The sequence below is a fragment of the Vidua chalybeata genome, chromosome 26 (assembly GCF_026979565.1).
Source record: "Vidua chalybeata isolate OUT-0048 chromosome 26, bVidCha1 merged haplotype, whole genome shotgun sequence".
NCBI classification, from domain to species: Eukaryota; Metazoa; Chordata; class Aves; order Passeriformes; family Viduidae; genus Vidua; species Vidua chalybeata.
This window is the reverse complement of record NC_071555.1, coordinates 1483241-1509522: the sequence shown is the minus strand read 5'-3', so window position 1 is coordinate 1509522 and position 26282 is coordinate 1483241. Positions and strand designations below refer to the sequence as shown.

At 51.8% G+C, this 26282-nt stretch overlaps 2 protein-coding genes across 5 annotated transcripts in view; one reads left to right on the top strand and one right to left on the bottom strand.

Annotated features, from left to right (window-relative positions):
- Positions 1-24: 24 nt before the first annotated feature.
- LIMD2 (LIM domain containing 2) lies at positions 25-11242 on the top strand. 4 transcript variants are annotated; one of them, XM_053965074.1, is made up of 5 exons: positions 25-460; positions 7847-7948; positions 9438-9482; positions 9909-10048; positions 10510-11242. In XM_053965074.1, the coding sequence occupies exons 2-5, from the start codon at positions 7907-7909 to the stop codon at positions 10667-10669; spliced, it is 387 nt and encodes a 128-aa protein (XP_053821049.1). In that variant the 5' UTR covers positions 25-460; positions 7847-7906; the 3' UTR covers positions 10670-11242. The 4 variants fall into 4 exon arrangements, with proteins under 4 accessions (XP_053821049.1, XP_053821048.1, XP_053821050.1 ...); XM_053965073.1 differs by having other exon boundaries at positions 7812-7948; XM_053965075.1 differs by lacking the exon at positions 25-460 and adding an exon at positions 5795-5875.
- A 1694-nt stretch (positions 11243-12936) lies between these two features.
- MAP3K3 (mitogen-activated protein kinase kinase kinase 3) overlaps positions 12937-26282 on the bottom strand; it is a 35167-nt gene continuing 21821 nt past the window's right edge. Inside the window, exons 11-17 of the mRNA XM_053965026.1 lie at positions 26152-26244; positions 24496-24687; positions 22749-22897; positions 21184-21315; positions 20396-20525; positions 19505-19682; positions 12937-17010 (exon numbers count right to left, since the gene is read on the bottom strand). Coding sequence (XP_053821001.1) covers positions 16782-17010; positions 19505-19682; positions 20396-20525; positions 21184-21315; positions 22749-22897; positions 24496-24687; positions 26152-26244 — 1103 coding nt within the window. The 3' untranslated portion in view covers positions 12937-16781. The remainder of the gene's footprint in view (positions 17011-19504; positions 19683-20395; positions 20526-21183; positions 21316-22748; positions 22898-24495; positions 24688-26151; positions 26245-26282) is intronic.

Genomic DNA, 26282 nt, shown 5'->3' with positions numbered 1-26282 from the left:
ACGCGGAGAGAGCCCAGGGCCGTGTCCAAAGCTTGGAGCGAAGCCAATCTGCACACGCAGCTCCTGGGAGAGAGGCTGGAGGAGCTAATTACCGTGGGGGGGTTAATTGCACCCCGTGCCAGAAAGCGGAAGGGTCGCTCCGGGATCGGGGAGGCTGCGGGCGACCGCGGAGAGAGAGCTGGGAGCCGAGGGAGCGGCGAAGGTTTGGGGTTAGAGGCTGGCTCCACACAAAGGAGCGAGCGGCTGGAAGCCGGTTCGACGCCGAGAGCCAATCGCTGCTGCGGCCCCGCGATAAAAGGGCTCGGAGCCGGCGCTGCGAGCGCAGGAAGCGGCTCCGCTCCACGGCCGCGGCCTCTGCGGCGGGACACCGGGCGGCAGAGCCCCGGGCACGGCTCGGCACGGCACGGCACGGCACAGCTCGGCACGGCCCCGCCCTGCCTGCGGACCCTCCTGCTCGGCGGTGAGCTCGGCTCGGGGGCGGCGGGAGGCGGCTGCGAGACAATGCCGGCCCCGCGAGGGGCTCGCCCGCACCGGCGGCTCCCGAGCGCGCCGGGCGGCGAGAGCCGGGGCGGGCGGCAGGCGGGCGGGGATGGAGAGCAGCGAGGAAGGCGCGGGGAGAGCCCCGGGAAGCGGCCCCGCAGCACCGGAGCTGCTCGGGCTCGGAACGGCGAGTGCTGCGGCCGGGGCAGGGACCGGAGCCCCGGAGCCGGCGGGGGAGCGGGGCGAGCTCCCCGTGCCCGAGTGAGCCCCGGGGTAGCCGGTGGGGCGAGCAGGCCTGTGCTGGCTGGGTCTGCTCCGGGGGTGCGTGTTTGGGGGCGGATTTGGGGGCTCACGCTGCCCGTTTGGGCCGTAGCTCCCTCTTTGTTGTGTGCTGCAGCACACGCCGGAGGGCGGCTGGACAGATCCGTTTTACTAAGCTGATCAGAAAGAGCAGAGATGGAAGAAAAACCTGTTAGATCCCGACTCCCTTATCCCCCTTCGTTAATGCCTGCCGGTTCCCGATGCTGTGTCTCCTGCCGCCTCATCCAGCTGCATTTAAACCTTTCCAGCGACAGGTCTTTCATCACTTCCCTGGGGAGGCTGTTGCATGACTGTGAGATTTAATAACAACACAAATGCCCTGGGCTCTGACATAACCCTTAACAGCCAGGGATCTCCCAGGGCTTCACAAAGGAGAGCAGCTCTGTTTTCATCGACGGGAGGGGAGTGGAAAAAAGGGAACAGAAAAAAATGAAATTATTTATCCACCACCACCCAAAATTAGCAGCAGATTTAGGAATCAAGCCCAGGTCTCCCAAGTCCCAGTCTGGTGCTGTAACTACTGTGTTTTGAGCCAGGCTGATCTGTCTAATCCCCTTGGATCACTCCAAACAAGCTAAGATACCTTGAAGATCATATTTGTGATCAATTTTCTGCTGTTTTTTTTTTTTTTTTTTCATGGTGTGGGTATCAGTTTTGAAAAAAAGCTGATAATCCAGCCTTGAAAACTGGGCTTTGTCCACCTAAGGCGTCGTGTGAGGGCTCTCACAGGGAAGACATCTGGTGCCTCAGCTGAGCTGCCGTGTGTTTAAGGCCAGGAGCAGCACATCTGCAGCATTATTAATGTAGATTACAAAATAATTGCAGGGCAATCGACCAAGCTTAGTCTGAAACAGCCCCAGTGTTAATGTCCTTTTTAAATGGGAGTCCTGCAAGAAGGAAATTCCCGGTTCCAAGCTGAGGGTCTGTCAGAACCAACCTCTTGGGACTTTGCAAGGTGGTTGGATGCATCTTCATTCTTATGCAGCTTAAAACCAGGTTCCTGATCTTTTTTGGTCAGCAAAAATCCCAGGAGACTTCTCATTAGGGAGGGGAATTCCTCTTCTGGCTTCCTTCAGTGGGTAATTCCTGGGAGTCTTCAACTACTCCTCTGGTCCTGGAGGGTGATGAAGTTTTTCTTTTCCTTTTCTCCCACCCTCAGCTCTTGCAGGGTTTTGCCAGGCAGCTGCCACGTTCCCCCAAGACATGCCTGCTTTTCCCTCCCAGTTAAGTCATTTTTATCTGCCATCTGGGGGTGTTGCAGTGCTTACCTCGCTCTTAGCAAAAGCCCTGGGATGGAAAACATTAAATCTGGACAAAAGGATTATTGCAATATCAATGTTAAGCACACTTTAGACGTATTTCTCACTCCTGTGGTGTGCCCATAACCCTCTCCATATGTCCAGCTCGGGGTTTTCAGTGGCAAGATGCCTCAGCATCCTCTGATGTGCCTCTCCAGGGATTACTTTTCCCAGCACACTCATTGCTCCACTGCAATCTTGTGGATTTCAGAGAACCAGATCCTATGCTGGGCTCTACAGCACCTTGGATCCTAAAAGGAAGGGTAGAGATGAAGGCTGAAAATAGCTGGGGCAGCTCAAAAAGAATGACATTTGGAGAGATTTAACTACCAATATGATTTTGGTCGTGTTTTCTTCTTATACAATCTGCATTTGGACAGCAAAGAGTGGCTTTTGTAGGGCTTGTGTGGAGGCAGGGACCATGGAAAGGGGTTGTGCTGTGTTTTGGAGTGCCTGGAGCTGGACCCACTCCTGCTCTTACTGCAGCTGCAGGTGATGAAACAGCAAAAGATTTTTGTGGGGTCTCTCGGGGCCCAAGAGATGGGCTCACCCCATGGAATCAGAGAATCCTTCAGGTTGGAAAAGCTCTCTAAGATGATAGTGTCCAACCATTCTCACAGCACTGCCAAGGCCACCGCTAAACCACGTCCCCAAGTGCCACCTCCCCTTCAACCCCTCCAGGGATGGGCACTCCACCACAGGAAATGCCAGTCCAGAGTCTGGTGAGTAACAGGTGATGTTCCACAGGAGAAAATCAGCCAAGGCAACACTGAGAGGTTGTGTTGGAGGAAGGAGGAAATTACAGGCAATTACAGGTCCGTTAATTGGAGTACGAGGAAAGGTTGGTTTCTAGAACAGGTTCTGGAAGAGAAATCAAAGACGTGCTGTTGGGAAGCAGAATGAAATGCTGGGTGGTCTTAGCACAGATCGTGTCACGCTGGCTCAGTGTCTTCCTCGGATGTGATAAATGACTTCTGAAACAACAGGGCCTCGTGATAGAGCCCCAAGGAAATGATTATTTTAGGTGGAGACAGGAAAAAGGACAGGGGAAAAAGAGAGCAAAATGGAAGGAAGACACTTGGATTCTTCTGCAAGGAGGGATGTAAGGATACATCAGGCCAGAGGGTTTCAGGGGTGCTGGAGTTTTGTGTCAGAATACCAAGGTCTGAGATCTCCCAGGTGTGGAGCTGCCAGGCCAGCTCACCTGTTTGTACCAGGCCACCACGGTGGCTGTGGCAACAGGGAGCCCACCAGGTGAGAACAGGTTAAAAGGAATCTGCTTCTCCTGAATGTGGTTGCTCTTTATGAATCCCACTGAGAGGCAAATGTTTGATGGGAGAAGAGCTCATGTCTGATGGTAAATGGATGTACACTTGAGTAGGGAACCAGGAGCTGATGTTTCCAGGTGGAGCTTGGTTTATGGGAGAGATTAGGGAAGAGCTGACAAGGGCAGGGAGGCCATGAGCTTCTGTTTGCCTGTTGTGCTTGTTCACAGCAGGTTGATGTTGCACCTCGTTAGTCCCTTCTGCAGGGCTTCCAAAGTTTCTCCCAGTGAAGCACTTCTGTCCAATGTCCAGCCTCAACCTCTCAACCTGCAATTTTTGTCTGGCGCTACTGAGAATTTGTCTCTGCTTGGAAAAGCCTCTTCTCATCCCCCTGGCAGGACTTCTGCAGTGCTTCTCTGCTCTATCTGAATCATGATCCCTGGGAGCAGAGACTCCCTTCAGATCATCATTTTTAATGGATGCCACTAAACACAGCCACAATCCCAGGAACTGGCTGCCTCAGTTTCTGCTTCTGGAAAGCAGGTGAATCCCAGTAGCATCCTTCTGGCCTGTGGGCCCTTCACTGAGAGGCAGGGCAGGGACCAGCCCAGTCCCCCGGGCCCTGGTGCTTCCAGAGCTGTGCACTTCTTCCTCAGGGGAGGCAGGGATGAAAGTGGCAGAGGGGAGCGGGTGGGCAGGGGCTTCCCTCGGGCTCCCTCTCACTCCTGTGGGTCCCCCATTGTTGCCCTGACAAAGGCAGCCCTGTTCCTCCCCACAACTATTCCTTGTCAGCATCCCTCAGCACTGCAGATTTCCTGCCCACTGGCAGCCTTTCAAGAGGCAGAACGTGGATGGAAAGGGGATTAGTGGAGCAGGCTGGTGGAAGGTGGCTCCTGGCCATGGGGTGAGGCAGGGTCAGGCCCACTCCCCAGGACTCTCACCAGCAGGGTAGGGGTGTCCCCAGAAATGTCTGGATTCTCCTCCCTGGAGTCCTCCACCCCGTGCCAAGCCAGCAGGGACCTGCCCTGGGTCCCCAGTACCAGTGAGGTCAAGTGGCTGGCTCAAAGCCACACAAGAGCCAAGACCTGAAGCAGAATTAAGGGATTCCGTGCCTAAAGCAGGAGCTGTGGCCACTGGGCTCTCTCCATCACCCCTTCCCTGGCACTGCTGTGCCTGGCTCTGGCCTGGCCTGTTGGATGCTGGTTGTGCACCACACTTGGTTCCATGGTGTGGGTGAACTGTGAGAGCCCAGGACTGCAGAAACTGAGCCTTGGGAGCTGGGTGATTCCCAGGCTCACCAGACAGGCTCTTCCAGCTCCTGTTCCCCTCTTCCCCACACTGGCCAGCTGAGAGGGGTGATGGCCATGGAGCTGGAGGCTCAGTGCTGCTCTGTGCGTGGGTTTCACTGATCCTGCACAGGATCTCGTGGACATCCATCCCCACAGCCACCCAGGATTCCCAGGATTTCCTGGGGGAAAGGCCTGGCAGCCCCCCCCGAGGTGCCTCGCCGTGCTCTGGGGAACACCCCACGTCCTCCAAGGATGGAGGAGGAAGGGGGCCCGGCTCCCCCACGCCGTGCTTTGCCTTTGGGAGAGCCTCCTGCAATGGAGCAGTGATCCCTGCAGTAAACAAACCCTTCCAGGGCTGCTAATGGGAACCATCTGGCAGAGAGGGGCCCCTCGCCCGCCGCGCTCCGGAAACCCACCGGGCTGGGGCCACTGGGAACGGGCTGGCTCTGACTGGGGCAGCCCCTCTGGAGAGGGGAAGGGGGAAAGGCTCCCTGCACCCCTCCTGGCTGCAGGAAACCTGATCCTTCAGAGGCAGGTTGAGGTCGGGGCACTGCCTTGGGCCACCCCAGATGTTCCCTCTCCCTCCATCTGCCCCAGGGTCGGGCAGGAAGGTGGGAGGGGATGCAGGAGGCTGTTAGGGAAAAGCTCTGTGATCGAGCAGCGTTGCCTTCCTCCCCTCAAGCTCCTCGCTGCTTGGAGCCATCAGTCTCTACGAGGGGCAGGATGAAGAGAGGCTGGAAGGCAAAGGGGCTCTCACCTTGTCCTGAGCCAAAAACCCAAAACTGCTGGCGTGACCTGGAGAGGAGGACACTCCTCACTCCTGCTCTTGCCAGGCTGTGACAGTGGCTAAGGACCTCAGGGCCCAGAGGTTTGGAACAGGTCAGATCTAGCAGTTATGGGGCACAGCTTCTGGCTTTGTCACACAGCCTGCTGCACCCCTCAGAGCCAGCGAGCCCCGAGGCTTCCCGAGCCCTTGCCAAGGCTTTGTGACATCAGTGTGGCAGCGTGTCCTCAGGCACTGTGTCACCACGTTCCCCCTCTCCTGGAGGCTGCCTTGGGCCCCAGCACCAACCTGTGCTGCTGGGAAGGGCAATGGCAGCAGCCCAGAGCCTCCAAGGATCCCTCCTGCGCTTTCTCACCAGTTCTGGTTCCCTTATCGCCTCAGCACACCCTTCCCCTTCGAGATTTCTGCTCTTGCCTCCTGCCCCGCAGCAGGAAGGAGGTTTGGCAGCTCCTGAAGGGCAGCTGCAGCGAGGGGCTCGCTGGAAGCGCCGCCGGGAGAGCGCGGGCACGAGGGGTCTGTGCACGGAGGGCAGAGGGGCTGGGTGGGAAACATCCCGCCACGGGGTGGGAAAATGGGGGGGAATTGAAGGGAGAGGGGGTTGGGGCAAAGAAACATAGTGGGTGGAAGTAAAAATGGGCTTATCAAAGAAGCCCCGAGTGGTTGGGGTTGAAGGGACCTTAAAGATGATCTCGTTCCACACCCCTGCCGTGTGCAGGGACACCTTCCACTGGAGCAGCTTCTGGTGGAGGGTCTGGAAAAACCGAGGGAGGGAAGAGGGCTGGGGTTGGGCAGAAAGATGAGCTGCGAGGGAAGGGGGGAGGACAAATAGCACATAGCAAACAAATAACAAATAACAAATAGCAAAGGCTGGGGTGAAGGTGAAAAGCAGGTGAAAAAGGGGAGGGATGTGTGTCTGTGTCAGAGGCGCGTGTGGAGTGGGGACACCAGGCTTGGTGGGTCCCTCGTGTTCCCTGCAGGGTCTGTGTTGGGCTGTTGGACCCGACGGAGCCCGGAGGCACCAAGAGAAGGTTCCTGCCCCAGGGAATGGGGGCAGGGAGGGGCTGTGGGGCTGCGCCCTGGCCCCCGGCAGATGCTGGGTTCAGCAGCAGCTGCCTGCGAGCAAGCTCGGGGAGCAGGAAATAACAACCAAACCGCAGAGAGACGGGAAATGATTTTGATAGAGCAGGGCTGGGCCTCTGCTGAGGCTGTGAAACGTTTGCAACCAGGGCTGTGCAGCCCCAGGGCTGAGAGGGGCACCCGCCAAGGGCCCAGGACCTGGGGAAAAGGGCTTTTGAAAGCAGCCATGAGTTTTAGGTGCTTTGCTGGATGTAACTCAAGCCTGCTGTCAGCTGCTGGGGGTTTGGCAGCCAAAGAGCCCCCTGAAACTGAGGACGTGTCTGCAAATGTCCCTGTGAGGTGGGCATTGAGGAGATGCCCCTGCCCCAAGCCCTCCACCCTGATGTGTCTCTGCCCTGGGGCTTTCTCAGTGTCTAGCCCAGTCCTTGGGCAGCAGGAGGGTTTTTGGGGTGGCAATGTGAGGCCAAGGGGGTTCAGTAGGAAGGAAAGCAGCCCCAGGCAGAGGCAGGTGCTGGTTTTCCAGCCTCCAGCTCATCCCCATCATTGCAGAGCCACCCCTTCACCCTCCTTTTCGCTGCTCTGCTCCTCCCTTGGCAGTGTTCACCCAACCCCACACTCTGTCCTCTGTATTCAAACCAGGGCTCATCTTTCACGGGTGTTTTGAAGGTAAAGTTCAGTGGGGAAAACCCCCTGAGGAGCTGTCAGTGCCTTTTTAGCTCTTTTTTTCACCGAAAGGGGTGATTTGCAATGCTGGTGTTTCTTTCCTGTGCGGGTCCCAGCCCTGTCAGCCTCATCCTCCCAGGCACTCAGCACATCACACGGGGCTCAGCCTAAAGGCGACGTGGGCTCCTCGAGAAGACAAAATCCCCATCACTTGCTCTGCTGAGCTGTGATCAGCGAGACTTTTCTAGGGCTAAAATTAGACTAAAAGCAGAGTCCTTCCTCCAGCAACACCAGTCCTTTAGTGGCTGCATTAGTGAAACACGGGGTGCTGGTTTTGCTGCCCTGGCTTGGGGTCATTGCCTGGCAGGTGCTTCCACGCGTGGGTTTGGAGTAGAGACCATCAGAGCACCTTCCAGCTGTTCAGAGCCCCAAACCCTCCAGCTGCTATCACGGTGTTCCAGCCCTGCATCTCCTGTCCAGCTCCGTGTGCCTCAGTCTCTCTGCTCCCTCAGGCAGCCCCAGCCCAGGGGGCTGAGCTGACCCTGGAGGGAGCTTTGGGCACACACCAGCTCCTGCAGAGCTGCTGGCTTTGGTGATGAAACCAGCCCCACTCCTGATGACATTTCCTTTCCAGGTGCTGCAAGAGGTCTGTCTTTGACACTTCCGCAGGCAGCATCGACCCACGGACTCGGAGCTCAGGATTAAATAGACAGAGAGGGGAAAGGAAGCATGTTCCAGGCCACGGGAGCCGCCAGCCCAGCCCCAGCTCATGTACGTGGCCTCCTGGGGTTTGTATGGGAATTTCGGCTGGGTCTGGGTTCTCGGGGGGGAGGGTTCTCCACAGAAGCCGTGTTCCTGACCTGACGTTTTAGGGTGATCAAAGGCACAGTCACAGCTACTCAGACAACAGAACTGGGGACAGGAATGTTCCAGCAGAAGGTGCTGTTTGCTGAGCACGCTGGACGCCAGCCTCAGGCTCTGCTCCATCCCGAGCTCTCAGCCCGCGCTGTCTCGGGCTGCTGTCTGTTTGTTTGTGTTTCCATGGCTTTCCCTGATCACAACTGAGAGCTTTCGAGCTGCTTAGGGCTGGAGTGATTGGAGATGGAAAAACATAAAGGTTCAAGAACATCTCCTGCTGGGACAGGATACGGCCCTTCCCCGAGGGAAGATCTATCAGATATGGAACGGAGAGCGCGCCGGCCGGGCCAGGAGGCTGCCGAGAAGTGACGAGCAGTGGATTGCTGTAGCTTGGGAACGGATGTATCAGCTCAGAGAGGCAGATTTTCTTCAGCTCTGGTCAGCTGAGCCTGGAAAAAGCATATTAAATCCTAACCCCAGGAGAGCACCTGCGGGCGTTCTCCCGGTGCCAAGGGATGCAACTGGTTTTGCACGGCCCGAGCCTCCTCGCTGCCCACGTCCCGCTGTTGACTTTGGCTCCTGCTTCCAGCCTCGTGGGACTGAGAGGAAAATCACGTCCCTGACCTCAGTCAGTGAGAGCAGCTGGGAAACCTCTGAGGAGGCAGCCCGGCGAGGGGAGAGCTTCCCGTGCGTCCCTTACACAAACTGTTTCCAAAAATACAAAGGAGAAACGATGGGGAAGGACAAGGCAGGAGGAACGGGGGAGGAGGGTGAGGATCAGCAGAGAGGGGCAGTGCTGGGCAGGCAGAGCCAAACTGCAGCCAGAGGAAGGACAAGGACAGCAGGGTGACATCCTGGGGGGATGTCCTGGGGTCACACTGCCCCGACCTTGGGAACAAGGCGTGAGGAGGATGAGCCAGCCCTGACTGATCACCTTGCTGGAGCGCCACTGCCCCTTGGATCCCGACTTTGGGAAGGAGGGAGCACTTCCATCAGTGCCAAGAAGGGTGAAACTCCTGGGGTGGCTGCCAGGGACCCAGCTGGAGCCCACACCCCAGGGCTCCTTTGTTTCCTGCACAGCCCCAGCGTGAGGGGCTGACAGAGGAGCTGGAAACAAAACCTCTGCCTCAAGAGGCTCCGGGACAGCGAGGGGCACCCAGCTATGGCCAGGGCGACCGGGCCACTGCCCCCTGAGCCCGGGCAAGCACCCACGGGGCAGCATTGCCCGAGCCCTGTGCACCTCCAGCAAGAGGAGTTAATTGCCCTGCTCCAAGGGGCAGGAGCAGCCCTTCAGAGCAGACGTGCATGAGCCACAGGTGGTGGTTTGCAGGTGCAGGTCACAGAGGGGTTTTGTCAGGGTCTTGTGCCAAGCTCTTATTTTGCTTTCTCCTTCCCTTTTTAGGAGGCCAAAAGCAGCTCAGGAGGCAGCACAGTGCAGCGCTCCAAGGTACCTTTGCTTTTTCTACACCATAGAATCATCCTGGAATGGACCTCAGAGCCCATCCAGTGCCACCCATGCCCTGGGCAGGGCCACCTTCCACTGTCCCAGGCTGCTCCAAGCCCAGTGTCCAGCCTGGCCTTGGACTCTTCCAGGGATCCAGGGGCAGCCACAGGGAGCCAGGGGCAGCTTCTCTGTGCCAGGGCCTCATCCTGCTGATTCTTGGCAAGGGTGGAAGGGCCAAAAGCCCACGAGCCAAGCTCCAATCCAGACCACCATCAGTGGAGTGGCCCAGGGAGGGTGAGGGACGTGGGGCTGCTTCCTGCTCCCCAGTGCTCTGGGGAATGGAGGGCAGGGAAGAGGGCAGTGGAGGGATGTAGGTTGTCCCAAACTCCTTCCTCATCCTCTGTCTCCCTTTGCTCTGCCCTTGGCCAGTCCTTCAGCCTGAAGGCACAGGTGAAGGAGATGTGCACTGCCTGCCAGAAAACCGTGTATCCCATGGAGCGGCTGGTGGCCGATAAATTCGTCTTCCACAACTCCTGCTTCTGCTGCAAGCACTGCCACACCAAGCTCAGGTGAGCCGGGCTGTCCCCGTGGTGGGACAGGTGCCAAGACCCTCCCAAATAGTGCCCCCCCCATCACAGCCCCTCGCTTGGCCAGTAGCCAAAGACCCCCAGCCCACCCATCACCGCAAAACAAAGGTTCATCTGCACACCTGGGCCCAAGTCGCAGCTAAATCCTGCCTGGTATGGCAGGAGAGATGCTTCCCCTTGAGAGCAGCCCCAGGGGAACATGGAGCTGAGCCAGAGCCTCCTTCTAGAGGACTCAGAGCAGAGGCTGAGCTCCCCTGAGACCCCCCCCCATCTCTGCTCACAGCAGCCCCCAAGAGCCTCTGCTGGTGGGAGGGAGCTGTTGGCCCTAAGGGTCCCCTCCTGCATGCTGTCCCCTCTGCTGTCCCGGTGTCCCCAAGCCCCCCCACTTCCCCCAGGCTGCGGCTCAGTGTCCCTGCCCTGCTAACCCTGCCCTCCCTCCCCAGCCTGGGCAGCTACGCTGCGCTCCACGGGGAATTCTACTGCAAGCCCCACTTCCAGCAGCTCTTCAAGAGTAAAGGCAACTACGATGAAGGCTTCGGGCGCAAGCAGCACAAGGAGCTGTGGGTGCACAAGGAGGTGGAGAGCGGGACCAAGTCGGCGTGAGCGGGGCCAGCCCCGCTCCCGGAGCCCCGCGGAGCCGGAGGAGCTGAGCTGGGCTAACTGAGCTGATGTAGAGCAGGACCTGGGGCAGGGGAGAGGGGGAGCCCCCTCTTTGGAGGGTGCTCAGAGGGGTCCTGCAGGCCGTAAGGACAGGGCAGAGGTGACCAGGGTGCAGCCCCCCCAGACCTGAAGCCCTCTCTCTGCAGGCCCCTCTCCCCAGTGAGATCAGAGCAGAAGCAACTGCCCCCATGGGACCCCCAGCCCTGTTGATCCATTTCAGGCCTGTCACCATGGAAAAGGGATGAGCTGGGGGGGCTTATCCAGCTTGTGAGCCACTGCAGAGCTCCCGGCTCCGCCACACCAGCCCTGCACTGCTGGGGCTCTGGATAAGGAGGGTCCTTGGTTTACATCAGCTCAGTTCAGCTGGGATGGTTCAGCCTTAAGGATGTTGCCCTGCCACGGTTTAACAGTGTCTGTTTTTTATATTTGCCTTCCACTGGTACGTTCTGCGCTGGAGCCTCGCGGCAGCTTCACCTGCGCGCCTTTATTTTTGTAATACAAGGTTTCCCAGCCTTCCCTGTCTTGTCCTGTGTTCCCAAGGGCCTGGGGAGGTGGGACTAGTGGTCAGGTCTGCCTCTTACTGCCCAGGCAGTGTGGAAAGAGCTTGTGTCCATGCAGGATCGAGGTAATTCTCCCGGATACCTGTGAGTGAGGCTGGGAGGGAAGGGGAGGGAGAGAAAGGAAAAAGGCAGCCCTCCCTTCTTTGGGGAGTGCTCAGAGGGGTCCTGCACACCGTGAGGACTGGGCAGAGCTGACCAGGATGCAGGCCCCTGACCAGAAGCCCCCCTGGAGCCCCCAGGTTTTTGGGAACCAAACCAGGATTTCAAATTGCTCATCAGTGTTGCCCTGTGAGCTGCACAGCCCAGCTGGAACCTTCCACCAGCTTCCGAATGGAGCCCAGGACCACCCTCAGAAGGCATTCGCCAGCCTGGGGATCCCCCAGGACTAGATCCCCCCCTTTGCCCTGACGTGTCTCGTGCCCTCCCCTCCACATCAGTGGCCAAGGTGCCGTCCCTCAGTGGCTGTGCCAGGGGCAGGACGGGATCAGTGCTGGGCTGGCCTCACGGCTCTCCCTTGGACCCACCCCACACCCACTCCCCTGGTTTGGATAGCACAGTCCATACAAATTAATGAGCCCAGCAAGCCCTGCCAGGCTGGAGGCACAAATGCAGGAAAAGCAGAGAAAGTGCACGAGTCTGGTTTTAATTATTATTTACCTCTTTCCTCCAGGCACACTTTGTACAGCTGTGCTCAGGAACCCCATTGTCTTTCCAATTCTGCAGGAATTGGGCTTTTCAGGGCCCCCACATAGAGAAACAGCCTGTGATATCAACAGTGAGAGCCCCTGTTCCATCCCTGAGTGATCCCATCAGCTCTGCCGAGCACGTCCTGTCTGGGAGAAGCCAGACACAGCCATGGAAACAGGAGATAAGGATGAAAGAGGGAGAAAGATGGGGATGGGTAGTCCAGAGGAGGAAGAGATGGCACAAATAGACCCTGGTCTCTGTGGTGCTCCCCCTGCTCAGTACAGCCCTGGTGGGGCTCAGGGTGTGCACCCACAGCCAGGCAGCAGTGGAGTTGTCTCATGGTCACAGTGACAATGATTTTGGGGACAGCACCGGCTCAATGACCACAGGAGCCTGATGTTGGACAAGTTAATTCTCCTTTTCAAAGGGCTCCTGGGCAGGCATGGCCTGGGGACACGCAGCCCCCACGGGGACTGTGCACACCCACCCTGGCAAGGCTCTCAGGGGCCTCACCAAGAGCTTTGACTGTCCCCACCACGCAGATTTACACCCCAAAACCACCACCCCTGAGCAGCCCTGCCGAGGGGCTGTGATGCCACAGGCTTGGGGCCCCTTCCTTCTTGAGAGGCTCAGAAAATGAAAGCAGAGCCCTCGGTTCCGCTTCCTGCTGGCCTCACTTCCTGATTCCCTCAGCTCCCAGGCTGCTGCACAGTTGAAAAAAAAAATCAAACCTGAAAGTATTTGGAGATGTGGTTACCCATTTTCCTGCCCTACTCAGGGACAGCAAAGCTTATTCTCCCCAGATCACTGTTACAGTCAATGCAAGACCAACCAGATTCCTCCACTTCAGCTGGGAAGCTCCATTTCTGGAAGGGAGCTCACGGGATCTTCCACTTGTCTGCAATACAGAGGCTTTCCTTCTCCAAATTTTTGCTTTTTAAAAGGATAGTCACCAAAACGGGCTTTCATATAAATGATAATTTTATTGTAAATAAAATGATACATTGGCCTGGCTTTGCACTGCAAGCCCCCGGTCGGTAAATAGAGACTACTGGGTCAAGGTCTTCTGCACAATCCAGGTTAAAGCCCCTTCTCCCTGCTTTGCATCATTTATGGTGATAACACAATCCTTTTCTTCCTTTTTGAACTGCTCCTGGCACACCTACCTTTCCCCTCCTGGCCAGTCTATGTTGGTAGCTGGTGTCAATGGGAACTCTTTGGAGCAGCTTCCAGTCCTTTGGAATATTATTCCAAATCAGGCAAAAAAAAACCCACCCCAAAACTCCATCCAAATTGATGCAGCCTAACTGCCACAGAATGGGCAAAGATGGGATTTTCTGGAGAACAAGCAAATAACCTGGAATGCACAGAATCGTCACACCAAGACCAAAATGTCACTACTTTGTTTCCTAACTACCTCAGGGACAGCCACATTCCCCCAAGTTCCTCGCCAATGGGAACCTTGGACATTTTTCTGATTAGTTTTAACCATTTCAGGACACTGGGACTCTGGTAAGAAATTCTTTGTCAAACAGAATATTCTCAATTTCTGCAGCACCTTCCATCAGAGATCCCAATACTCAATATTCCCTATATGTCCCTCCCTGGAAGGAACAGCAGGAAATCCAACATGACATTTGGAATTGACACAATAGCTTATTGTCAGCCTGGCACTCCTCCTCCACTCTCCCCTAAATGAGTTTATTCCCAGTTTTTTCCTAGTCTGCCAGGATAATGAGGCCAGATATAATTCAATTCTGAGGTATAATTACATTTCTGTCCACTTGAAACTCTTTTTGCTGCCAGGGCTGTTAAAAGCCCATGGTATCAATGTCAGCCCCGAGTTATTCATCGGAGCAGTGGACTCAGGAATCCAGATCTTCCTTTTCCATAGTCAAGAGGGCTGTGAGGAAACAAAGAGGCATTTTGGCTTGGCTCTCTACTCATTATAAACCATCAGCAAATTCTCTGCAAAACCAGCTGCTTTTTTTCCTTTTTAAATTCATAAAGGCGTCAAATTAATTTCCCCGCCTCCCCCCCCACCCCGTAACAGTCGATATATATAAAAATCACCAAATATGATCTTTTACGATATAAATTAAAAAAAAAAAAAAAATATGAGGCATCACCGTTTACATGATGTAAAAAGAGCTAAAAAAGAGCGATATAAACTACATTCATAAAAGTGCATCTCCAAACATACAGGTAATGCTTTGGCTTGTTCCTGTGCCGAACGCGCCAGTCCGAGCTGGCCCCGTGTTCTCTGTCGCTGTACAACAGGTGCTGCTCCCATCCCAGACTGGAATGCAGGGCTTTGCACAGAGGAGGCACAAACAGCTCAGGAAGGGCCGGGAGCTCGGGGACAGCACGGAGCCCAGCAGTCCTGGCTGCTCCCGCTCTGCTCTGCAAGCGCCTCCCGTGACGCGGGTGAGGTAAAAGCCACGACAGCTCCTGAGGATTGAGTTGCTTTGACACAAGTTCCGCCGTTTCCTCACGCCCTGTTCTCTCCCAGACCGCAGCATGTGGGACAGCAAGAGAAAAAAAAACACCATGGGAGAAGGTCTGGATTTGGTGAGGACAAGCCAAGGATAGAGGGGAAATCCCCGCAGATGCCATCGCGCTCCTGATTCCTGCAAGTGATGGGTAGGGGATGAAGACTCCAGTCTTTGGTACATTTAGGTTGCAAGGTTTGAAGAGCTGGGCCCCCAGCGGTGCTGACCCCCCCTACTTTTGTCATGCAGACTGCAGGGATGGGCCCCCACTCCCAGCAGAGTGCTGTGAGAGGCTCCCCAGCTCCGAGCGGGAGCGTCGCGCCCTCGCCTCCCCTCATGGCAACAGTGAAGTGCAGGCCAAAGTCAGGCCAAGGGTCTGGACAATCTGGAGTCGAGTTCCTGGTTGGGAAAAGATCAGTTGAAGTGCTCTCACTAGAATTAAATAAATTATGGAACAAGGGCTTTCATAAAAGGGATCCCCTAAGTGCCCACAAGTGGGACAGTGCATCCTTGGAGTAGTGCAGGGAGCCTGGAAAGGAAACCAACACCAGTTTTTATTGGCTACACTTTGCTCTGGGTTTGGCACAGAAAAAACATTTCATATCGTTAAAGCTTTTCAGGACTTTTGGTTGGTTGGGGCTTTTCGGGTTCTTTTTTTTTTCCTCTTTTAATTCAACACAGTATTTTTCATGTGTTGAAGGAGATTGCTTTCATTAAAACTTGCCTTATCCTGCTATTAGTATTCACTTAAAAACTTAATTTTACTGCATTGTGAAGCAATTTTCAATTTTTTATGGGGGAGAAGAGTGGAGGTGTGTGGAACCTTAATATGGTTTCCAATACAAGAGCAGAACACCTTCAGTGTTGCCCTATAAAGCAATGTTTTAGTTAATTAACATTTGCTTTTCTGAGTTTCATTTCTCAGAGATAACTTACAATCACTCCATGAATCCCCAGCACTTATAAACTGCTGGTCTTTCACGAGTGAAATAAAGATTATTAGTGCCCAAATCAGCACAGAAATAGCTCAGTCCTCTGACTTAGGCTATCTTCCAAGTGCACAATCACTTGGATATGTTTTGCTGGTACCTGCATGGGGATCTCCAGGTAATTTTATATATTTGCAACCATTTAAAATGTTGTCTGAGGTTCCCTGTTTGACTTGACTCCTACAAAAGCTTATTTAAGTTAGGCCATAACATTTTTATAGAACTCTTAAATGTTCACTTGCACACCTGTAATTCAAACAACACGCAGCAAAGGGTTGAGCTTGATTCCAGCTTCCTGTGCCCAACACAAATGTCCAGGTAATTCTCCCCAAGAAACCCTCATTAGGCCATGTGCTCAAAGAAACTCTGAAGTAATTTCCTGGGCACCAGATGGACTATCTTTGGTTAAAAGGATGGTAAAAAGTTACCAGCCAAAGAGACAGATGCAGGAGGAAGCTGAATTCCACTGAATTCCCTTCCAGAGGGGTTTTGTTTGGACCCAGCGGCCCCAGAGAGAGGAAGCAGGAGCACAGATTTGTTTGGCATGACACAAACTGACTGACACTGTCCTAATGCGGGGACAGATCAAACCTAGCTCCGGATTTTCCAACGTTAATGGGAGAGCCCTTCCCTCAGGCCCTGGAGTGATTGCATTCTGCTGAAATTCTCTGATTATCCTGACATTTAGCTGGAAAGACCTCCCTCACCCCCAGCCCCAAATTCATGGGTTCATTATAAAATAACACTATTCACATACTTTTGAATCAATATCTTCTGAACACCTTCAGATGCTGAATACTCAAGAAGAAAAATATACCATACTATAGCGAGCGCACGCTCCGTGACACATGGCTTTTTGCTGGGTTCAGGTGCTGGAGACGCCTCTGGAGCCCCAGGAGAGGAAAACCAGGGACTCCCACAGGCAGAGCTGGTCTGGAGGCTGGTGCACATTTCTGTTTTGCTGAAGAGTGGAGCTCTTCCAGTTCCCACCTGGGTTCAGCTTTCTCCTGTGTTCTATCAGTGACAACACTTGTCAGATTCCCCTTCCTGCGCCTGCAGAAAGCTCGCAGCCAGCTGCAACGTCACCTCCAGGCAACCTGGGGCAAAAATGCAGCTCTGCTTGGACAGCTGTTGGTAGGATGAACATTAGTCCAGCAAACGAAGGAATCAGGCACGAGAGCAGACCCTAAGTTCCTTGGCAGAACTTCCCAAAGGACTAGGCCTAGCTGAGTTGGCATTTTGAAGATGCAGCACCACAACGGGCAGTTGCAACTAGACAAGACAGGGCACAGAAAGCCCGGCAGGAGCTGCGAGCAAGGGAGGTAATTCAGTACTGGAGCTGTGCAAACTGGTGTCTGAGCAGCTCTTCAGCAGAGGGTCTGTGCCTGGCTTCCACAAAGATCTGCTTTAGGAAGTCCCGGCAATGTTCTGATATGTGGGAGGGGAGCTGGGGGTTGGTGGGCTGGGTGGCGATTTTGAAGATCGCTGCCATGGCTTCGTACTCTGCCCAGGGGGGCTTCTCTGTCAGCATTTCCACCACGGTGCAGCCGAGGCTCCTGGAAAGCAGACAGGAAAAAACCAAATGAGAATTCACTCAGCAATGCCCAGTGCTCAGGGAGAGCTCCTCAGAACCAACAGCGAGGTCCAGCTCTGGAAACGGCTCCTGGGGGAGCGTGTGCCCCCACTCAGAGCCAGAGCTGCCAACAGCTGCTTTTCCTGCTGCCAGGAAAGTGCCATGTCCCGCTCCCCTCTGCTCAAACTCTCCTCTCATGAAACATTTGTGTTATCATGGGACAAGAGGTGCCAGTGGGACGTCCCTGAAGGCACCTTTTGACCTTGCTGGCACTCCAGGTGCTGCTGCTTCTGCTCAAAGGCACTTAAGAGAATCACAGTGTCACAGCATGGGCTGGGTTGGAAGGGACATTCAAGACCATCCTGTTCCAACCTCCTGCCATGGGCAGGGACACCTTCCACTAGACCAGGCTGCTCAGAGGCTCAACTTGCTGAGTTGCAAGGTAGAAAACAGACTTTTTACACTCAAGGTTCAGTGATTCAGAGCTTGTTGACCCCACAAAGCAGTTTCAGCAAAATCCCTTTTCAGTCACAGCCTCAAAATGCCCACGTTGGGAAAAAAATAACCTAATAATACCTCCACTTCACAAGAAACCAAGCATCAGTCAAAAAATAATTGAAGTCGTAACAGCTCCAAACTGGGAAGGCAGTAAGTTAAATCCCTGTGGGACAGATGCATCATTACCTTAAGGAAAAATTCCTTGTAAAGTTAATGGGGCTCTGCAGGCTACTTCAGGGCAAGGACGTGATTCTGGGGACATGGCTGAGCCACCTTTCTGAGGGGACGTGACTCCAACACCTTCCCAGGGAAGATGGCTGCATTACCACTGCACTGATTGGGGTTTATTCAAAAAGGGATTAATTGCTTCCTCCAGGCCACAGATTAAGTAAAAGCCATTAGTGAGTTTTTAAGATCCAATCCTGTGGTTTTATCACATCTTTACATTAAAAAGGCAAAATTGCCTCCTCTACCTTAAAACTAAACCTTCTTTTGAGGTGAAGTGCAAGGAAAAGACATGTTGAGAGGCAGACTTGCATCAACTGCCAAGACGAGGAGGAAAGGAATTAAATGCAGTGAATATGCAAGAACTGATTTCTTGACAAAGTTTAAAATCCAACGTGAAAATTTTACAGTTTTCCAGCCATTTCAGGCTTACTAGAAGAGAGTACAGAAAATGCAAACCATGTGTGCTGAAGTGCTGGGGGTTTGCTCAAAAGCAAGCAGGGATATATTATTGTTTAGACTGATTTATACCGTTTAAGCAGATCCGGTTTCTTTAAGATATTCAGCAAACAGCAGGAATGTTTTTCATGTCAAGTCACTCCAGCAATAACAAATAGCTCACATATTCTGCTATTTAGGAAAAAGAAAACTGGAGAGGGGCCTGCAGCAGTGGCACAGAGCCAGGTGGATGGATTTGTTACGTTTCTGAGCCTCTGGGCCATACACATTCACCCTGGGACCAGCGCTGCACTGGAAAATTCTGATCCCCCCAAAATAATGATGGGGATTGTAGGAACTGGAGTCTGGCCAATGGCAGTGACTCTTTGATGGGAATGGACCAATGTCAGCACCAAGAGGAAATCCACAACTGCACCAACCCAGGGGGAAGGGCACGTGCTTCACTTTCTCCCCAAGCATCCCAACTGGGAGAGTCTGCAGGATTTAACTCTTTGCAGACAAGACAGGTTTCAGCTCTGTTTCCATTCGCTGCTTGTACAGGAAACAGGTCCTGCTTTACTATGGAGGCACAACCAGACCTTTTGTCCTTGTCGTTTACTTAAGTTTTATAATCTTACCTTTTTAAGGCCCCCAGAATTAACATTTTGGCACAGGACCATTCTGCTCTTTTGATAGAGGCTGCTCCTTGGCTATGCCAATAATAGCACAGCTACAGTTAAGACTCAGGCAGATCACCTCTGATCTGACCTGGGTCTTTTCTGTTATTCCAGGTTTGGGCATCTTTCCTTTAAGGCTAAAATTCTCTTCATTTCCAGTACATTTTAAGCATAACTCTCATTTTATATCTAAATGAATGGGCTTTCCCTAGACAACCTTCAGTTGCTTTTCTAAGGGATATCATAGAATCTCAGAGTCTCCACAAGGATCAGCACCCCAATTCCTGGCCCTGCATAGGACAGCCCAAGAATTCCACCAAAGTGCCTGAGAGCAAGGGTGTAAACATTGCACCAGCCAGAAAGCCAAAAAACCAGCTATCAGTTTGAGCGAGGAATGAGTGGAAACCGTTCCTGCAAAACTAAAACTGGTCCTGAAAAACTAAAAAAGAGTTGTTGGGTGTTAACACTGCAAAGCCCAGCCTGCAGAAGACTGTGTCTTGAATTCAAACCAGCGACTTCAATTTCCTTCAAACTTTTCATCCAGACAAGGTGTGCATTTGGCTGTTGGGGTGGCAGGAGGTGTGATGTGGCTGCAGGGGAGCAGGGCAGTGATCTGTGGGCAGCGAGTGAAAGGCTCACCACACGTCTGCCTTCCTGCCGTAGCCTTCCCCGCTGATCACCTCCGGGCTCATCCAGTACGGCGTGCCCGTGACGGAGCGGATGCCTGTCCCCGACATGCAGATTGTCTGCAGCCGTTTGCTGGCCCCAAAGTCCCCAAGCTTGACATTCCCAGCAGAGTCACGGAGAATATTGGCACCTGGACAGAAGCAAAAAAAAAAAAAAAACAACGAAGACAGCTGTTTTCATGCGATCCAGCTGTTGGATCTGCAGCCTGCAGAACGACATCCAAGCCCAAATACCCCGTGCTCATGGTATGGCTCTTTCCCCATTAAGCCTCAGGTGACCTGCTAAACATAATTTCTTTAATTCAGGTTGTAGACAAGCCAATTGCTAATGGCTGTAAATGGGAAAAACTTCAGGGAAAAACACAAGGAAGTGAAGGGGGGAGGGAAATGAGAGCTGAGTCAGCACCAGCATTGTTACAGTGCCTGTAAACAGCTCAACCAACCTAGCAGGGCCCCCAGGCCAAGGGCTGAGGGAGAACAGAGCTGTGTAGAGAAGGGTTTTATTGGGATGCTGCTTTGGTGAGTGCAAGCATTGCTTTCTGGTCAGCTGGGTAACAGATGTAGCTAATTAAGCCACTTTGAACTCTTACAATAAACAAGTAAATCTTCACTTTACTTGGTCCTGAACACAAAGCACCAGGGAAAAAACAAACTTTAGAGCTTAGCTTTTATGTGGACACAAACTGAGGTTTAGACACCAAAACCAATTTTCCCTCCAAAACTGCAACGAGATCAAGAACCCCATTGTTACCACTATCTGGTAGGTGCCCACATGAAACCCTTCTGCTCTCAAACTGAGAGCACTTGTGCTGTGACAGCTCTCTTGCCTTGGCCCTGCTCTCACCCTTGATGTCCCTGTGCACGATCATGTTGCTGTGGAGGTACGAGACGCCCTCGAGGATCTGCCGCGTGTATTTCCGGGTGACGTTTTCCGTCAGGGCCCCATAAGCCTTCAGCTGGTCTTTCACTGACCCCTGCCAAAAAGCAAACAGAAAGAACTGGCAAAGAGGTGACAAAGCACAAATCTTGCAGTGTCCATTCCACTCCCAAAAGCCCTGGCTGTTATACACCCAGCTGGCCCCGCAATGAACTCTGGCCTCTGCTAAAGCCTTTCTGGGAGGCTCTATGAGCATCTTGCCCTAAGAAGCCCTTTTTAGGAACAGCAAGGACAGGCTTCATGGCAAAAACAGCTTAAGGAGGTTCTGTCTACTGGTACAACTTGTGAAGACAAGCAATAAAATAGTTCAGCAGACTTATCTGGGTCAAAAGCCTCGCTTTTTGGAGAGTCAGTTTTAGCCTCGCTGTACCATGATTCTGGTAATTCAGTTACCAGGATTTATATGTTGGCCCAAGTCCTTTGAGGTACTTTGGTAGAGCAAATTCAGACAAGAAAAGAACTGGCTTTAATGACTGTTACAGAGAATGTATTTCAACTAGAAGACACTTAAGGAAAAAACCAAAGAGGTTATTTGGGCATAAATAAAATGAAAGTGGTGGCATTATGAGCGTGAGAAGGCAGAACCCTAAGAGTGTCTGAGGCAGATGCCATGGTTAGGGGGATCACAGCAACTAATAAACCAGCTAACAGACCCAGCCACCTCCCTTTCTGATCCCTGACTGTGCTGCTCTTACCCCTGGCATGTACTCCATGAAGATGGTCAAGGTCTTCTCCGCTCGATCCCTTAAGCAGCCATAATACTGCACAATACGGTCATGCTGGAGGTTCTTCAGCAGCTGAATTTCACACTCCAGTGCACTCACCTCCTATGGATGTTGAAGGAGAAAATAAAATTGCAGCCTCAGGAAATATATAATAAATATAAAAAATAATAAATTTGTAATTTCACTGTCAGGATGAGACCACCACTACGAAATGTAATCCATGACATCGCTTTATCTGCTTCCTGGAAAAGGCAAACATTACCAGGGCTTCCCATTCATTTTTACTGCATTATCTGCAGCTAAGTGTTGGTGTGGAAGCTTTGATAGAACACAGGCTGTATCATACACAGATTTAGTACCAGAAAAAACTTTGTTTCTTGTCTTGATTCTGTCATCTGCATGGCTTTATCCCGGGTGGCTGAAAGGATTCTCCACCTACAACAGAGGTATAACCTCACTTCTCTCACTAAGCTGTGGGCAGGGAGTGTAATTATGAAGCAGCTCTGAATACAGTTACAGACCTGGAACTTTAACCCACTGGAGAGCAAAACAACAGGTGCTGAGAGTTGCTAAGCTTCTGTCACCCAGCCCTGTTCTGATCACACTGATGATTTACTGGAATCAACCCATACAAACAGCTTCCTCTCCTGTTTACTTCAAAGAATCTGCAGCTCTGCACATGACACTGATCCTTTGCTTTGCTCTTGCCACAGACAACAGGGTATCACAGTGCAAAGGCAAAGATGTTACCCAGCAATTTCAGATGGAATCACAAATGTTTGCTGCTCAGAAAAAGTACCAGGTTCTTGCTGAATCCAGGGACTGAACAGGAGGAACATCAAAGGTACTGAAGCATGAGGATTTAGGGAAAAAGGGATAATGTTTTCTCCCCAAATTAGTCCCATTTTCAACTTTTCACTGGTACACTGTTAAAACACTAGCAAAGAACCCAAAAGCCATTCCAGCTGCATGCCCTGTGCAGGAAGTTGAGTGCTGTCCCCTATTTCAAGGTGCCTGTCCCTTCTCCACTGTCTCCAGTATTGTCACATCACAGCTCTTGATTAATTTACACCCCACAGCTCCATTTGTTTTTAAGGACACAGAGAATTCAGAAGTGAAAACTGGTAATTAATGCACTTGATACAGGGTGTACCATATAAACCCAGAAGTGGGTTTTGCATGTGCAAGCAGCTTTTTTTGTTCAAAAAAGAAAAAAAAAAAACCTACTCTTGCTGGATTTAGTTTCACTCACATCCATTTCTAACCAGGAACACAGGGCAGTCTAGTATTCCTCAAGTAACCTGGCAAAAACCCAAAAAGCTGAGAAAGGAGAGCCAAGAATGAAGCCAGAAAATGGATTTTAGTTTCAAGCTGAAGTTAATAACACAGAAAAGTAATTTTTAAATGACTCCTATTCTTCTCCACATGACTTGAAACCTTAGTACGAACTAAATAAGACGCCAGCTTTCAAGGACAGACAGACAGAGACATTGTACAGGACCTCAGAGGGTTTTAGAAGCTGAGGTGAGAATTACCTTGCTTGTTTCAGGGCTCTCTGGGTCAAACTGGACCTGCTTAGCTGCGAGCTCCCTGCCCGTGTCCACGTCGTAGCACAGGTACACGCGGCCAAAGGCGCCCTGGCCCAGCAGCTTTCCTCGGCGCCAGTTTATTGGGGCACTTGGAGCTAAAAGAGAAGAGCAATCATTTCTCTTTTCATTACACTGTTTAAAAACAAAGGTGGGCTTTTCAAGGACCAAGCTCCATCATACTGGGACTGAACCAGGTATTCTGTAGTGGAATAAACATGAGGTGCTCTCCCAGAGTAAGGAGTTAGTGGCAGAGCTCTGAACAGAATCCAACCATCCAGGCTCTCAAGGATCTGCTGGCTGATGTCCCATTAAAATGACACCACAAAACGTTCTGCAAGTGTGTTTTACAGACCGGTTATTCAATGGGGTTGGTGAAATTTCATTCCACCAGCAGGTGGGTTCTACAAAATCATTACCTCAAGAGATGATGCAGCAACTAAAGAGCAGCTTCCAACCCTTGATCTGTAGTTACCACATGCATCAGATGAAGAAGAGCTGATTTAGCCTTGCTAAATCAATCCCAGTCAGCTGGGAATGACTTAAGCTTCTGGGACAACTTGAATGACATTATTCTGAGTTTCTTTGCCCAGCTAGTTTGGGGTTAACATCTGTGGGAAGGATTTTACTGCAAGGCTCTCTCTAACCATAAAGATTAGAAGTCATAATTACCTACTAGACATTGATAAAGTAAGGACCGTGTTAGCACAGTGTGAATAGCTTCTTCACCTGCTGAACAGTTAAGACTTAATAAAAATACCCATGAGACCCAGGTAAAGCAGCATCTCCAACAGCCCAGCAGGAGATTCCATCCTCAGGGCACTGGGAGCCCTCACATTCATAAGCAGCAGTCTCCTGACCCAGAGATTAATACCTGAGCCCAGTTTTTCAGACTGCCCTTAATCCCAAAACATATTACTCAAAGACCAGTGCTTTAGCTCCAGCTTTGAAAGCAACACTACCAGACTCCTGCAGTTCAATGCATCCAATTATGTTGGATCTAACAAGAAACTCTAAAAACAAAGACAAGAACCAGCCATCCGAACAGTGTGAAAATACAGAAGAGCTGAGAGATTTGCTTTGACATGTCTAATTTCATCAGATTTACTGCTAGTCAGTATTTTAGTGTGTTCCTTACTCTGCTACAAGCTTACTCTTCATTTTGATCCTTAAATTACTGTACGGGATATCTACAGTTCATCAATAATGACTTATGTTCCACTTATTTTTTATTTTTCTAATAGAAAGCTGTCCAACAAAACAACTCAAGGATGCCATTAATACAGAAGTAAATCCTTCTGCTAAGGAGCAAGTGAAATACGTACAGCTCTCAACTAATAGAATAACTGTAACCCAAAAGCCTGACTGAAAATGTTAACATAGCAAGAAAATAAATAAGCGTGTCTGCCTGTTTTAAGAACCCTGTAGATCACCTAGATGAAGTGAATTTTTACTTCTTAGCTGAATTTGCAATGCTCTCTAAAGGAAGGGCCAGCTCCCAGAAGAAATCTGAGAAGAGCAACACTTGTCTCGTGGGTGTGACAAACAAGTCTCAAAGCACAGCCAGGGAACGATGTGGTTGTAAAAATGGCTTGTTAAAGCCAGGTTCTGGCAGTGTGCTGGGTCTGGAGCTCACCCTCGGAGCCCTCCCTGCCCACAGCCCAGGTGGCATTCCCCAGCAGCCCAGCCAGCCTACACTTGGTGGCAATGTTCCTCTCCTGCACTCCCAGCGCGTTCTCGCTGTCGGCGCTCCGCAGGCGGCCCCGGGGGTCCAGGTACTGCAGTGCCAGGCCCAGGTTCTCCCCGTTGGTGCTCAAGGAACGACTGGAAGGCACCAAGGTGAAGAGATTCCCTTGGTGACGTCGTATCCGGGGAAACGTCCTCCGGCCTGGGGAAAAGGAAGGGTTTTAAAATAAATGCTTGCAAGTGGAAGGTAATGGCTGGGGGCTGAGCAGCAGGGAGAAGGGAGAGAAATCCCATGTTCTGCTCTGTTCCCATGGAGCAGAATCTGCTGCCAAACAGACGAGATGCAAAAATATAACAGCTCAGGGCTGAGCCTGAGCTCAGTACAGCTCTGGATCATTCCCAAAGCAGAAGGCAGAGAACACTTTGTAATGCCCTCAGTGCTGTAAGATCTAAACTTACCTTCCAAAGGAAAAATCTGGTTTACAGGCTCTGAGCACAAGCTCCAAGTGTTGTTAACAATTACATACAAAATTACTTTCTAGATAACGTGCCTGGACTTGCAAATAAAAACCATAAACAAAGATTATGCCAACTTGCACCTCATGAAATTTTGAGAGATTATTTTGCATAAAGCCATCTGATTGAGCAGAGATGTAATTCTTTAACTCCCTGCTATATTTATAAGATCCAGAAGCAAATCTGCAGTGCAAATTAGCAAAGTACAATGAATCTCTGTGGTAGGAAAGTACTTATATAGGGCCAAGTCTAACAACTACGTCCACAATCCCCTACTCAGCCCAGATAACACCAGAAAGGACAAAGTAAACAAGAATGACAAAGTAAACAAAGAATTACAAACAACAAGCATTGGGTTCCATGAAGATGTGGCATCATGGACAGCAGGATCTGTCAGGGTCTGGTTGGCAAGACCCCAACAGTGTGAAAGTCCTTTTTTCCCTAGCCTGACAGCCAAAGAAAAGGTCTGGAAGGTGTGAAGCTGAGTTTTCAAGGTTGTTTATTTCTTCTTATCTAAAATATTTTCTCTCTGACCTGCTGAGGTCCACCTAGTACAGAAGCCATGGCAGTCTGCCCTGAGCCCCGGGCGTCTCCCACATTATAAACTCAAAATTACGTGTACCATGTTTACAGTTCCTGTACCAACACCTAAAATCTGTGTTGGACAGGGTGTCCCTATCCTAAACCAACAGAAAAGTGTCACCATCACACCCAGACATGGAGGACAAGAAGAAGGAAGAAAAGGCTAGGGCACGCCCAGATTCCTCCATCTTGTACCCCTGAATTACATTCTAAAAAAACCCAAAATTCTACTTTTTCACCCTGTGTCATCAATTCCCTTATTACACTACTCAAACCCTTTTGGCTTGTAATTCCTCATATAAGGTTGGCAGCCTCTCCCATGGGCTAAAATTGAAGCCACGGGTGTTTTTGACTTGTTGCCAAGGTCCCTGGGCCCCCTGCCAGGGTCTGGAGGCATCTGGAGCAGCCAAAGGGATGCTCTGGACTCCGACAAGTATCAACCTCAGCACTAATTGCAAGGACCAGGGCGCTTCCAGGCTCTCCAAATAGGAGTCACACTCGTGTAGAGGCTGCCATTGCCTCACCTTTTGTTCCCCAGCCTGGAAAGTGAGGTCTGAGACCAACTCACCGTCGCTGTAGTCCTTGTGCTGCATGGAGACGTTGTAGCGCCGAGGGTAGGTCCCACCTTTGCCCGCTTTGTCGTAGATCTGATTCTCACGGTCTGGCAGGAGAAGCAAAGACAAAAGTGAGGCTCCTTGA